A 14,390-nucleotide genomic window follows, 5' to 3' on the forward strand; every position below is an offset into this window, starting at 1 on the left:
ACTGGGTTCTCAAGTCTTGCACCCTCCCCTTCATTTTTCAGCACAAATGTTTTGTGTTAGCACACAATCAGGTCAGTCACTTTTAATATGGATCAATTCTGTGATGCAATTCACTGCATCATCTTGCAGAGGGAACAACAAACAGGAATGCACAGGGGCAGGAAGAAGCAGGTGGATGCTGGTCTGAGTCTTGTGGATTAAGATAGTTCAAGAAGCTATAGCCACTCTAGTGCCCACATACTTGAGTGCCAAGACCTCCTGTTTTACTATTCAAGCCCTTGGTGTTGAATTTACACAGTGTTTGCACACACCTGCAAGTCCTTTTCACCCCACTTGTATTGACCTAGTCATATTAAGATGCTGCGCCTCCATAAATCACAGAATGCTGCAACCAGTGGAGCCCAGGTCACATTACATGAGCCAAAAACCTCTGAATTGCTCTCGTACCTGCACTTGATTTGGCCCTTACTTTTACTCACTGAAATGCCATGCTGTTAAGCACATCAAGGGGATTAAGCAAAAAAATTAAAAATAAAACTCTGGGAAAAATGTTGGCATTGGTTTACAGGCTCTGTAGTAGATACGGTGCATGCTAGCTTCAGTGTGCATGTCCAAGATTTGACCCACAGCGCCTTTAATGTTAAGCTATTAGTCAACAGCCTCCTTTGTTAACCAACAGAAAGTTCCCTCTTTGTTCTAAGATGTTACTGCAGGTCAAAGCACATTTTAGCCTTTAAAGACAGTGTTTCAAATGTGCTGGTCATGATCCTAGAGTTAATTTATTAATTTTGCCTGGCCACATTGAAACCAATTGTTTTTTATTTCATTCATTGATGCATTACAGCAGCCTGTGCTGTAATAGAGGATAGCCTGTGACATCTTTCTGAGGAAAACTGTGGACCTTTACAAGACAGTGTACAATAAGCAGTAGGTTTAGAATTGCTGGCTTTTGGACTCAAGCTTTTTTCCCCTCTGCAGACAAGATCACGAGCCAGCTTCTCAGAAGTCCCCCAAAATTGCACATAATATCTTAATCTACTTTGCTGTTGCCAAGTGGCACAGAGTGGCTTATTACTGCTTTCTTTCACCAAATAACATAGAAGTAACAACACAGGTACACTCAGAAGCTGCTTCTGTCAGCTAATTTGTGGAGACTTCCATAAACAAGAAAAGCAAGACTCTGTCTCCAGAGGACCCAGAAGAACGATACTGAGTTCTAGCATTGCTGCCAATTTTCATCCCCTTCAGTCCCCAAAATTCTAGCATCTCTGAATGATTTAAAGTAAATGAATGCATATAGATCTAACTGAACACAAGAAACTGCTTATAGCCACTCCTTTTCAAACAGCCCATCTTTGTTATGGGGACAATTTAAGTGCTGTTACCTCACCTCTTAACACTTACGATTATCTTGCTCTTACAGCAGGAAAGAAAAAATGCAGATGGAGGACATGTGGAAAACAGAAGATGAGCTGTGGAGAGAAGTAGCTGACCACTATCTACTGTGCAGAAGAGTAATATGATCCCTGTACTTGATAATGACCCTCTTTGACTGGGGACAAAGCCAAGCAAGTGGTACATGACTTTCTGTCCTGAAAGGCTCATCAAATCTGGCAACTCACACAGCCAAAGTGTTTACTTCTTCCACAGCAGACAATACAGTGTTTGTTTTAGTGGGTAACAGAGTGGGTTCTGTGGTCCTTTCTGCTCTCTACTGATTTTTCCAGCACTAACTTCCTCAGACTTTTGTATTTTACCAGATATTGCAGACCTATAACAAGGCATCACTGGGGTTTCCTAGATAAACAGCTAAGTCTGCTCCAGTCTCCAATCACCCCTTAAATAATATATTTTCTGAATTTCAATGAACTCTTGCTTCAAAACTCATTTAATTGGTCAGTCTTTCAAACAGGGCTTCAAAATTTGCTTCCTCTTTGTATGAATTAAACCTGCTCAAAGGTTGTGGCTTGCCACCAACTAGAAACTTCTGCACTCAGTGGCCTCATGGTAAGGGCAGAGGGTGATGGTTTTAGCACTCAGCATGGGCCGGTCTAACATCTGGGCTCATTCCAGCAAAGACACAACTTCTGACCAAAACACAGGGAGAACCAAAAACCTGTTTGTTACTATGCAGCATAAATACTTTCCTCTTGACAAACTGAGCTGCGGCCCACACACATTTATGCTCTGCAAGTAACACACTGCAACAGGAAGGGTAAGAACGGCAGGAAGAAACCACGTTGTTCATACTCCAGTGATAAGACCATCTGTCTTCTTTCTTACTGCCAATGAACAGTTCACTCTGGAAATGCAGGGATGAGTTCCTAGATTGAAAACCCTAGAAAATGTCACAGTGTCAATGATGATAGCCTCTCACAGGCAGCACCAGCAGACTCACCTGAAGGGGCTTGAAAGGATTCAGGTTAGCACGGAAGGCTTGTTCAGCTGCATGGAGTTTTTCCTTTGGCAAGGTGCAAATGAAGGCTTCAGAGTCCATGGCCACCGTCTGATTTTGGATTGTAAGAAATTCAGATAGTGTTGAGCTATTGCATAGATCTCGCAGTCGCATTCGGTAACCAGACACAATGACCTGGAAAAGTGGGGAAGGCATTTAAGTCTCCCTTCATGTAAGCTTCATAGCACAAAACTGGTTATCAGCTAGACAAAACTAACTATTCATAACATTTTCAGATAGAGGTAAGAGGGCATTTTTCTCTACAAGCTGCATGGCCCTGACCCATGTGCAACTCAGTTCCAGGAAAAACACGTTTCCCTGCTGAGTACGTGGGGGAGAAGTCCTGGGAGAGGCACATCTCTCTCCACTTTTCCACACACATGCACAGAGCAGCAGTGATCCCGTCCTCCACAGCAGTCATTTCTTTCAGTCAAGGGTACAAGCATTGCCCAATCTTCAGTCTTCTGGGAACTGAGCCACAGAGACAAAACAAGGCTTGTGACCAGACATAAGTCTGGCAAATGTATGTGAAGGGCAAAAGACCTATGTCCCAGACTCCTTAGATATATCTCCCAGAAACATTTTCTGTGCTGTTCTGGATCAGGATCACCTTCTCCCTTAGCTCTGAAGTATCTTTTTATTAACCGCTGAGAGAAATGTTTTGCAGTGTTTTGGGGCAGATACTGTATCAGTGGAAAAAAAATTACCTTACTGGCTGCAACAAAGAAGAGATAAGATCCCAGAGTCTCCTTTCACAGGCATATTTTACTTAAGGTGATGGTTTGCTTGTCAATAAAGTTCCCTAATCCACAAGCAACCACCTTATTCATGAAAGAAATGCATAAATCCCTCTGAATTATCACCAGTCCCTTTCAGACCTGATGGGGTAGTTTCTTTTTGATAAGGTCAGTACAGGATTTAGGTTTGCTGAACAACGAACAGGTACATGTCAAACAGGTGCAGACTTCATAAAGGTGATAAACACAAGGAAAATCCAGAGTCTTCTGTTGGAAAGAATGTTTTGTTTGCCTTGGGGCTAGATGGAGGCAACAATTTTATTGTAAATGTACAGTGAACAACAGCTTTATACTTCATTTCTTTTTTCTGTTCTTTTGTAATACTAAACATGCATTGCCCAATCTCCAGCAACAACTAGACAATTGATCTACATCCCAGAAGAGTTAATGGTTCCTGAATCACGCTGGTAAGTTTGAAAATTTTCTCATCTTTCAAAAACAAAAGGACATCAATAATCTGGGGGGAAAAAGCTCACTGTGTTCAGAAAACAAGCAGATGCAACTGATAGGAGAAGGAAGAGATTTATAATGCAACACTTGTGCAAACCTTTAACTTTAGCCTGCATGCATATACCAAAGATAGGGTGTGTTTCCTTGATGTACACTCAGCCAAATAAATGGGATAGCTCTCACATCAAAAAGGCCCGCCTTTTGAAAAAGTTTGGGTGGGGTTTTTGCCAGCAGAGATACTACCACCACTGTAGCCATGCTGAAAAGGGGATATTCCTGTGGCACTGCAATGACACTCAGGAGACCTGAGATCAGTCTAAAGCAGCATCCCTGGGTGGACATACAGAAAACCAGTGTCTGCCAGTGCCTTGGTGCTCACACAAAAAAGTGAGGGTGAACAATCCTTCCACCATCCCCTGTGTCTGTCCATCATCTTCACTCAGATTTTAAGGTCTTTTGGAGAAAAGCTCATCTTTCCAAACACACTGAGGTCCATAGCATGTAACCCTAGAATAAAGGCTCTGCCTACTGCCCAAACTAAAACACCCTCTCGCATAAAGCCAATTCTCTGCAAGTATTTCAGGTAATGTGAAACCATGGCGTCTTCAACTGGCAAATATATTCTAAATGACAGGTTAAGTCTCCCAAGGACCCTCAAAACGCCAGGCTTATGTCTGAAAGCAGTCACAGGTGGCTATTTTGTGCTCACAGGTCGCATAGTTCTCTCCTAGGACTGTCCTTGCTGTACAAAACAGGGCAATTTGTTCCAGGGAGCATACACCCTGGCCATTACTATTTACTTCTCACTGCCATTCAACGGGTCATGCTGCAGCCCCAGCCCAGGAACTCACTGTGTCCCCCTGAAGCCATATTATAGCTGTGTGGCCACGCTGGAAAACAGCAGCATCCAAGGCTTGATCAGATCCACTGCTGATCCAGGCTCCTTCCGAACCCCACACCTTCCTGAGCATGCCTGCTACAGTCAGAGAAACACAGGTTGAACCTCCCAGCCTCAGGAAGCAATGTGCCCATCAAGACAAGACGTTGGCCATTTTTAGGTATTGGCACTGTACTCGGTATGCTTGATACATGACCCTGCTTGGCAGGTTGGAGTACTGTCACTACAGTAACACTAGTGACCAACAGTCTCATCTCCTTGGTGATCTCAGTTCCCTACTTGCTTGCAAATGATAACTTTTGGGCTTGCTGAACAACCATGGCACACTAACGGACTGCATGGGAAAGCTGTATTTGCTGTGAGAGGTTTGCATGCTCTGAATAGGCCTTCTATATGACCCTGTGAATGAAGCTGTGACCCACTCATACAGTCAGAGACCACACAACTATTGCCTATTAATATTTCAGTCACTATGCAGCTCAGTAGTGAGGTCAGATCTCCAGCAAAATCAAAGGGGTCTATTTTTCAAGTTAGACAAAGTCATCCTGCAGAAAGAGAGAGCTCTGCCTCTCAGTTATCATCTGTATTAGAAAAGTACTTGGAGAAAGATTTGGTGGGCCAGTGCCCTCCTCTGCAGCCTACTGCCCTGCTGCTTAGATTAGCCCTTCCTGCCATCCCAAAGCACAAACTGCTGTTAAGACTAAACAAAATCACTCCCAGTGTCCTGGCAGAAACAGCACAAGATGTCCACAAACAAGAACAAAGCTTAAAGCATTCAAGCAAGAACTAGCTAACTGGTTACCCCTTCACCACCATTCAGATACGTTACGTAGATAAAAGCTAAACTTTTTGTCTCCTTCCACTGGCTTTGCTACATACAACCGATTTAACATGGTAGTCACATGACATAAGGTCAGACATAGTTTTTCTGACTCCTTCAAAATCCTTCTGCCTTTCTATCAGCTTAGGGAAAATTACTATGTTGTTGTTGCTGACGCCTTCTGGTTATCCTTGCAGAACCATCCATAGTATGATTCTGTTTTAATCTAGCATGAAATTTCAGGCAAATTAGTTTCAAGTAAAATAAAACTTGCAGCTTAAAATGGGTAAGAATTTATTTTCCACTTTACTTTTTCTAGTAGAACATATCCTTAACCTGTAGGATTAACTATCAGACTGCACTGAAACAGATGGCTTGACAGAATTCACTGAAGAATGGGAAAAGTGTGCAAAGGGGGACAGCATCTGTAACTACATGAAAACAAAGTCTGAAAGGACTATTAATCAACTCCACTTCAAAGAAAAGATCTGATCTGGAGCTGGGAAGCAGAATCAATTTCCTCCTCCTTTTGCACATCACCTTTTGTACCACCTTAAGAGAACCACAGGTCTTCTTTTGACGTCTGAAGCAATCAGTTCTGACTTCAGCATTAGAAAGGATGCAGAAGGTGGACTAATTCATCCAGCCTAGAAAAAACATGTTCCGAGCTTGACAATGGCAGATAGCCAGCCCAGGACAGAGGCTCCAGCCCACTGCCACCACTGCCTATGTTTATGAAGACAATCATGGCAGCACTCAAGAGTTTCATCTGAGATCAGGACTCTCTTGTACCACATAATGTCCAAGTTTACTGTCTTGAAGAGCTGGCCACAGGCCGAAAAGCATGCCTCCTCCTACTGCACACGAATCTAAGCCAGAGCAACACCCAGAAACCCTCTTCCAGTCCATGCTGAGTGACCAACCACCCACCCCATTTTTTTTTCTCATCAAAGCAGAACAGTTTGAACACTGCTAGCAACCTAATTAACGTTTTACTTTGGTAAAAAAAAAAGTAAAGAAGAAATTTGATTTAGCCTGAAGGGTACTAGGCTGTTTTCTTATGCAGATCAACACATTTGCATGTGGGTTTCAAAGTCCTTTTACAGTTCACAACCAAGTAAGACAGTAAATTGAGGGCAAGAGGGAAGAGAGAAGCAGGGATTACATTTTCCTCTGTGTTTGTACTACATCTAGCACAGAGCGGTCCTGCACTGTGGATCTTGGCAGTATGGTTAAACAAACAATAGACAAGCACTATGTTAGTGGTTGAAAGTGCTCTTCACCTGCTGGAGGTTGACCTCTGCATCCAGTAGCTCCTCTACTGCAGCTGATGGCATGGATACATTATGATGGAGGAAATCTGAGAGCGTCTCATTGTCAACCAGGAAATCCCGAAGTTTCAAGTCTGGAAAGTGACAAAACAAGCAACATTCTGGTCAGGGCAAAGCCAAAAGGAAACTCATGTGAGAGCTCTGAACAGGAAAAGCAACGCTGACAAATGGAGGAGAGAGAATTACAAAACAATAGCACAAAGGGAAAACAGGAGCTGCTGGCAAAGTGCTCTGAAACTTGGCATCTTTCAGAGGTATCAATCCATGATGTCTCGATCTCAAAAAAAAAAAAAAGGAAGAACCTTTAAAAACAACTCCCTTTAACATCATTACTTCAGCCCAATTTGCACATACATACACAGAAGCAGCAATGCAGACCAAATTGCTCCCTTTTTCTGGGATGAAACATACTCCAAGGTTAGCCTTACACGAAGACTCAGCTTCACTTAATCCCTGTGTTGTTACTGAACACGGGACTGAGCTGGTGCGTGGACCACTGAGGGATTTACTAGCCTGTATTTATGTTAATAGTAGATGTACTCCATCATAAAATATTTTTAAGTCTGACATATGCAGACACATAGATACGACACAGACTCGCAGGCAGATTTAGGAAGCAATGAGTTGGCAAAATTTCTGCAAATGCTTTTTAATTCCATTTTCTTTCCCAAAAGCTTTACCTTATGAAGCCATTGGTGTTCCAGCTCATGGCTTTAAAACAAATCTGTATCTCCGTCACAGCACAAGGGAACCATCTGGAAATTATAATCCATGTACACTAATAAAGTTCACAAACCTGGAGCTTAAGCAACTGACTCTCACGACATGTTTTGGAGTTGGAGTTTTTTTGAGAGAGGGAGAGAACAAGTCTATCTTTACTATGCTTAAATAAGCAGTGATGAGGAAAGCAGCTACGCCAGGCAGAGCTGAGAGAGCAGGTCTCAATGGAATTTACTCGGGTGAAGACTTTCAGGATAAATCAAGTCAACCAGCTAAGTGTCATGCTGCTTTTTCTACTCTAGGAAGAGAGGATGCCGCAGCCCACAGCAAACACTGGAAAACAATGAGTTCTAAAGGGAAAGTAACACAAGGGAGCCCCAAGAGTTTGTATCTTCCCCCTCCTATAAGGAACAGCAGTAACAGAATATTTTTTTTTTCCTCTTTTGTGTTTTTTGCTTAGCTCGGCGTGCAATGTCCACCATGTGCTGCCGGTCCGGGTGCCACTTCTGCTCGCGGGGCCTGTGCCCGGCAGGGCGGCCGGCCAGGGGAGGAAGCCACGCGCTTTGCAATTGCGGCACTAAGCGAAGCACGCGGGGGTTACTGACGGTCATTGCTCTCTCGTCTACATATCCAGTTACAAATTCCCTGTCGCCTTTTTGTTCCGCGCGCAAGAGTAATCACCACCCTCCACCGAGGCGACGCGGAGGTTACTTCAGGACGAAAGCTTCTCCCTCGCCCTCCTCTCCCCCCTCCAGCGAGACCACTCACTCAGCGATACTCTGGTTTTGATCATGCCGTGCAAATGCCCTGCTGCACCCCATCACCGAAACCAACCGCCGTCACCTCTCCCAGACAGGAGAAAGGCTGGGAAAAGGGTCAGCTCCTGCAATAACATAAAAACGTCCTTTTCTTCCCAGCGGAGGCTAAAGAACCCCGCTTCACTGCAACTGCAGGAAAAATTTCCCCCACCCTGATTCCTTGGCTACTTCCTAAACACACTGAACTCCCTAAACACTTCCGCAGCTGGTTTATTTTTTGGTGAGATCATCAACAGTTCAGAAACTCAGATGCACAAAGGGGTAGCTGGCTGAAAGCACACTGACATGCAGAAATCAGATATTTGCAAGATTTTTCATTTAGTCTGTCCCCAGTGAAATATTTTTCAAGCTCCTCTTAAACGAGGAGCCATACACCTTTTAAAAAAACGTAACCAAGCAATAATTCTCCTATTTTTCTCTGTTTCCTCATTGTTGCTTTGCTTTTCAGTTTGCCTAGGCTTTTTTGTTTGTGGGTTTGGTTTGAGGGTTTTTTGCCATGCAGAAGCAGAATTTTCTTGGTCAAGGACATATTCTATAGGTAATTGCAGGAAAGCAACCTGAACTACAATGGGATTCCTGCTGGCCTGTCGGTGATCGTGACAGGGAGTAACAAAGAGCCTGCCATCTTCCATGGCAGAAATTAACCAGTCCAGTATTAACAGGGCATTTCTCCCCTGCCTTTTTGTCATGAGGAGCATTTCCAGACTTGCTCAGCACTAGAATTTGCTGAAAATGGAAGCTGCCTTCCAAGGCAACTCTTACAAACATCTGAAGGAGTTTTCATCATCGTTTGGAGGAAAATACGAAGGGAACAGAACTTAAAGTTACCAACACGTGATGTTACCAAAACTGCTTGTGGGACAATGCTTGGCTTCCAGCCAACTTGGCATGAACCCATGCTCACTAGTCATAACCCTTAGCCGCCCAAGACCACACATGGAAGCTCTGTGAGACCAAGGGACCAAATCCCAACACCATGGTCCTGCTGCAACACCCCAAGCAAAAAGACAGCCTTTCTTACCATGCATTTTCTTCCCCACCCGCTCTGGTCCTACTTCCAGCACTTGTGGCTCAGTGTCTCACGCAATCCCCCTCAATGATGGAGGCAGGCATAATGAGTTACACGTGAAACCACAGAGAAGCACTGAACACTGCAATCAGTTGAAATTCCTGCCCTAGATACTTGAAAAAAGATGAGACTTAATCGAGGTTTCCTCTTGAAAACAGCCATTCTCCTCCACAACTGCTTGCCCACTAGTGTCTAAGGAAATCAGAGAGCTTTAGCTAAAAGAACTCCTCCAAAAATAAAAAACAAAAGAAACAAGCAAGTCTTTTGAAGACTAATACCAAGCTCACCTAATAACGCAAACATTTGGAATGGAAAAACACATTTCACAACCAGAGGCCAACTACTGCAATATTTTCCTGCCATAAAAGCTCAGACGCACTATCAAATTACTCAAAAAACGTGAGGCAAAGTAAGCCCAGCTCAAATGTGATTAAACTCGCAGATCTCTTCTCACACTTGAGACTGACCAAAAGCATTGGTATGGTCAACTATGGCAAGCTGGCTGGCAGAGAGCAATGCAGCTGCAGCATCCAGACGGCACATCAGAGAAAAGTCCCTCCATGTACTTTTGTTGACGTGGATGTGCAGCCTCTCCTCCCCTCTCCCCTTCATCTTAAACAGAAAACCAGGGAAGCCGCAGTCCCACAGGCTCCCCTTCACCACCACCACATGGTACAGCTTCCTGGTCAAAACCTCAGGTCCCAGGAACCAAGACAAGCCCCAGGCACAAATGTGGAGATGAACCTGAGGTCAGACTGAGCCACCATGCTCAAAAACAGTCAGATTTAATGTAAACCATCTCTGTGATTCAGCGATGGGACGCATGTCTACAGAAGAAATACTGAGGTAGCTTGTCCTCATGGTAGACTACTTTTACAGTTTCAGTCTTGACCCCAAGAGAGGAACAGAACAGCAGAGAATGTACACAGGCTTATAAACCTTGCATATTATCCCCCACCACCAGCAGGCCCAGTGGGTCAGAAATGCTTTTTATTCTGCCTAGCTCCACTTGGGCACTGTACAGCAACAAAGCAGGAGACAGTCCCCATCCACAGGAAACAAGCAGGAGAAGTCCATTTCCCAGGTGGGGCAGGGAGAAAGGTCCTCCCTACAATCACATAAGGAAGCCTCCAGCAGAACTGAGAGCTCCCGGAGCTGGCAGTCTTGTGCCTTAACCACAAACCACCCTTCCTCTCTGAAGTCACAGGTCAGGATGAGACAATCGCACATGGCAGCATTTCATGGATACTGACTTCATGAAAGGCATGGCTGTCCTTCATTTCCACGCAGTTCAAACTGACACTGCGGGCTTAATTCTGGGCATGGAAACCAGAAATCATGATTTTCAGATTGCAGAGCATCTCCTACAGAACTGAAATGCTGTTTTAAATCTTTTTAAGATTTGCAGCTTCCTGACAGCTCAACCTTTTCCAGCACCTTCATGCCCGAGCACAGAGCTAGGCTGGTCATTCCTTGCTTGAGAATCAAATCGTTGTGACAACAGAAAAAAAAAAAAATCTAATCAAGGGGCTAAAGACATCCACATGAATTAGCAAAGAAAAAAAAGAACCTGCACACTTGCTACATTATTGGTTAAATTGAACAGCAGAACAAAAAATGTTCATTACAAAAAATACCAAGTCACTGCTATGTGGGGTTTCAATTCCACGCAAATCAGAACTGAAGCACTGTGCAGTGAAGAAAGTGTCCATGGTCCATACATTCTCTACAGCCAGAAGTTTCTAGTGTCCTCATTCTGGAATCACATACCCAGTTACTCTCACAAGCTCAAAAGGTGACTCAATGCAGGAAAGAACAAGAGAACACACAGCCAGGAACCAGTTTTAATTTGCTGATCTTACTACAAGTATGACCGTGAGAGGTTCTACAGTAAGCAGTGACCATTTCCAGCAATACTGGGAAGATCTACAGACAAGCAGGACAAGAAAGCCTGTGGGGACAGGTTACAGGAGACTGTTCTCCTCTTAAAACTTTTCTCCCGTTCTTTCTGGCTTCACTTGGAAGCACAGAGGGCTCATACCTTCCTGCAGAAGCTTAATGGTGAAATGAAACAATAGGGTACAAAAACAAAACCCCACGGAAACTGTGGCTACATTTTTCATATCCTGAACACTGCCTTCTAAAAATAAAAGGCACACAAGTGGTATTTCAACATATCTCAATACACCGTAGAGTACAAAGCTCACCAGGTCTGACTTCAATTTGTGGGGTTTGTGCCCAAAGGGTTTGTGCCCACAATCTACAATAAACCAGATTTTCAGCCAGTTTAAAAATAACAAGCTCAGTGAAAACAATGTGACAGGCGGATCTACTGTTTACTTCCCAGCTTCACATGCCATAAATCCCTAGAAAGCACTGGGTAAAGGAAGGGGGAGAAGGGGATTCATGCCATCATTTAAGTCAGAAGCTAAGAGGAAAGCAGGGCAGTGTGTCCCCTCTACAAACACTACTATTTATCTTCAGGGTATTTCAGTCTCTACTGATGGAACAGTCAAGGCAGAAAACAATTATGTTATTTTCTGTATAGCCATTGTGGTTGGAGGATTTACTAGTCTTTGGTTAAGCCTGTGTTCCCCACAGCCAAGCATCAAGGCAACAGAAAAGCTGGTATTAAATTATGACCCTTTATTTCTCATCACAGAGACTGCTCATAGGGCAACCCAACCATTTCTATAACAGCATTATTGAGGCATCAAAGCAAGGTGAAATAGTGAGACAGGACAGGGCATGAGAAGCTTTAGCTTTGTTCTTTGGAGTCAGCAGGATTCTGTAAGTGCCCAAAAGAGATGAGTGGTAAGTGGGTTCCCAGCACAATGCAGTCAGAGGCACCTGTCTCCACCAGTTAACAGAAGGAGCAGAGCAAGGAAGAGCTGAAAGTGAGCACAAAGAGTTCAGATTCATGGCTCCCGGTTCCCCACTCAGGTAAAACCATACTTTTACAGCAAGGTGGGTGGGTGTGTGGAACCTCCGCAGCGCTCTCACATGAGGGCAGTAACTCACCCACACCAGCCTGATCGCACAGCTGACTGTCAAGCCTGAGCAACACCACTCCACAGCACCCAGGCATGACCAGAGGTCAAGGTCACAAGGCTCCCTGGTCACACAGGCCTGCTTCACCTGTTTTTGCAAGACACAAGCACATGAAAGGGCTGGAGCTGAGACCAAGAGCTGGAGCTCCAGCTCCAGCACTCAAAAGCATTTACCGGTAGTGCATGTGACCACCATGAGGACTCTGGCTAGAAACTTGCCTTAGCATTCAGCAAACCCTCACACAGTGAGAGGACCAGGACAGGAAAACCAAGTGCTGCTGCAGAATTACCTCACACATCACAATTTTGTATTAATTTTTCAGTAAAGTATCTGGGAAGTATTCCTCAGGAACACACGAAGGGTGCACTTGAACAGTTCAACTGATTTTCATGCTCGTTACCCATGACTCTGATTTACAGACAAAAGAGGTCCAAAGCTACTTCCCATAAAGACAAAAATGGGCTTTCAAACAAGTTCAACAGCGGAACCAAAGACTGAAGGACTTCTGAACTGACAATCATCTAGAGGAAAAACAGCAATCTCTCCTGGGCTGCAGTGGTCATGCGCTGGTGGAGTTTGCAGTCCTGAGGGGTATGGATCAGGTGAAGAATAAAGTCAGGACCCTGAATTTTAGGAAAGCAAACTTCCAGCTGATCAAGGAGTTAGTCAATAGGACCCCCTGGGAAACTGCCCTCAGGGCCAAGGGAGCAGAACAGAGCGGGCAGATCTTTAAGGATGCTTTCCATAGAGCTCAAGAGCTGTCAATCCCTAGGTGTAAGAAATCAGGAAAGGAAGGTAAGAGACCAGCACGGATGAGTGGAGACCTGCAGGTCAAACTAAAGGGCAAGAAAGAAATGCACAGACAGTGGAAGCAGGGACAGGTATCCTGGGAAGAGTACAGGGACTCTACCTGGTTGTGTATGGATGGGGTCAGGAAGGCCAAGGTGCAGCTAGAGCTGAACTTGGCAAGAGATACAAAGAATAATAAGAGCTTCTATAGGTATGTCAGCTAGAAAAGGAAGGTCAAAGAAAGCGTACCTCCCCAATGAACATGACTGGCAAACTGGTAATAACAGATGAGGAGAAGGCTGAGGTACTCAACTTCTTTGCCTCAGTCTTCACTGGCAATCTCTCTTTCCCCACCTCTTGAGTGGATGGACCACAAGATGGGTACTGGGGGAGCAAAGTCCCTCCCACCATAATAGAATATCAGGTTCATGACCACCTGAGGAACCTAACACACATAAGTCTATGTGATCTGACAAGATGCATTCCAGAGTCCTCAGCAAATTGGCTGATGCAACTGTCAGGCCACTCTCCATGCTATTTGAAAAGGCATGGCAGTCAGGTGAAGTCCTTGATGACTGTAAAAAGGGACACGTTGCACACATTTTTAAAAAGGGTAGAAAAGAGGGCTCTGAGAACTACTGACCTGTCAGCCTCACCTCTGTGCCTGGGAAGATCACAGAACAGATCCTCCTACAAGCTATGCTAAGGCACATGGAGGACAGGGAGGTGATTTGAGACAGCCAGCATGGCTTCACCAAGGGCAAGTCTTGCCTGACCAACCTAGTGGCCTTCTATGATGGATTGACTACACCAGTGGACAAGGGAAGAGATATGGATGTTGTCTATCTGGACTTCTGTAAGGCCTTTGACACGGTCCCCCACAACTTCCTTCTCTCTAAATTAGAGAGATACAGATTTGATGGGTGGACTGTTCGGTGGATGAGGAACTGGCTGGATGGTCACATCCAGAGGGTAGTGGTCAACAGCTCAATGTCCAGATGGAGTCTGGTGGCAAATGGTGTCCCTTAGGGGTCCATATTTGGGCCAGTACTGTTTAACATCTTCATTAATGACACAGACAGTGGAATTGAATACACCCTCAGCAAGTCTGCAGATGACACCAAGCGGAGTGTTGCAGTTGACATGCCTGAGGGACAGGATGCCATCCAGAGGGACCTGGACAAGCTTGAGA

The 14,390-nt window shown here is 44.6% G+C and overlaps 1 protein-coding gene across 4 annotated transcripts in view; it reads right to left on the reverse strand.

Moving 5' to 3' along the window:
- Positions 1–14,390, reverse strand: part of ABCA1 (ATP binding cassette subfamily A member 1) — a 97,386-nt gene that overhangs the window by 43,655 nt on the left and 39,341 nt on the right. For all 4 annotated transcript variants that reach the window (XR_011050191.1, XM_068424121.1, XM_068424120.1 and 1 more), the window contains 2 exons: positions 6,704–6,825; positions 2,399–2,590 (listed from right to left, as the gene is read on the reverse strand). Coding sequence is in view for 3 of the 4 variants with exons in the window: in XM_068424121.1 (XP_068280222.1) it covers positions 2,399–2,590; positions 6,704–6,825 (314 nt within the window). In the remaining variant the exon portion in view is untranslated. The remainder of the gene's footprint in view (positions 1–2,398; positions 2,591–6,703; positions 6,826–14,390) is intronic.

The sequence above is a fragment of the Nyctibius grandis genome, chromosome Z (assembly GCF_013368605.1).
Source record: "Nyctibius grandis isolate bNycGra1 chromosome Z, bNycGra1.pri, whole genome shotgun sequence".
In the NCBI taxonomy this organism is placed as follows: Eukaryota; Metazoa; Chordata; class Aves; order Nyctibiiformes; family Nyctibiidae; genus Nyctibius; species Nyctibius grandis.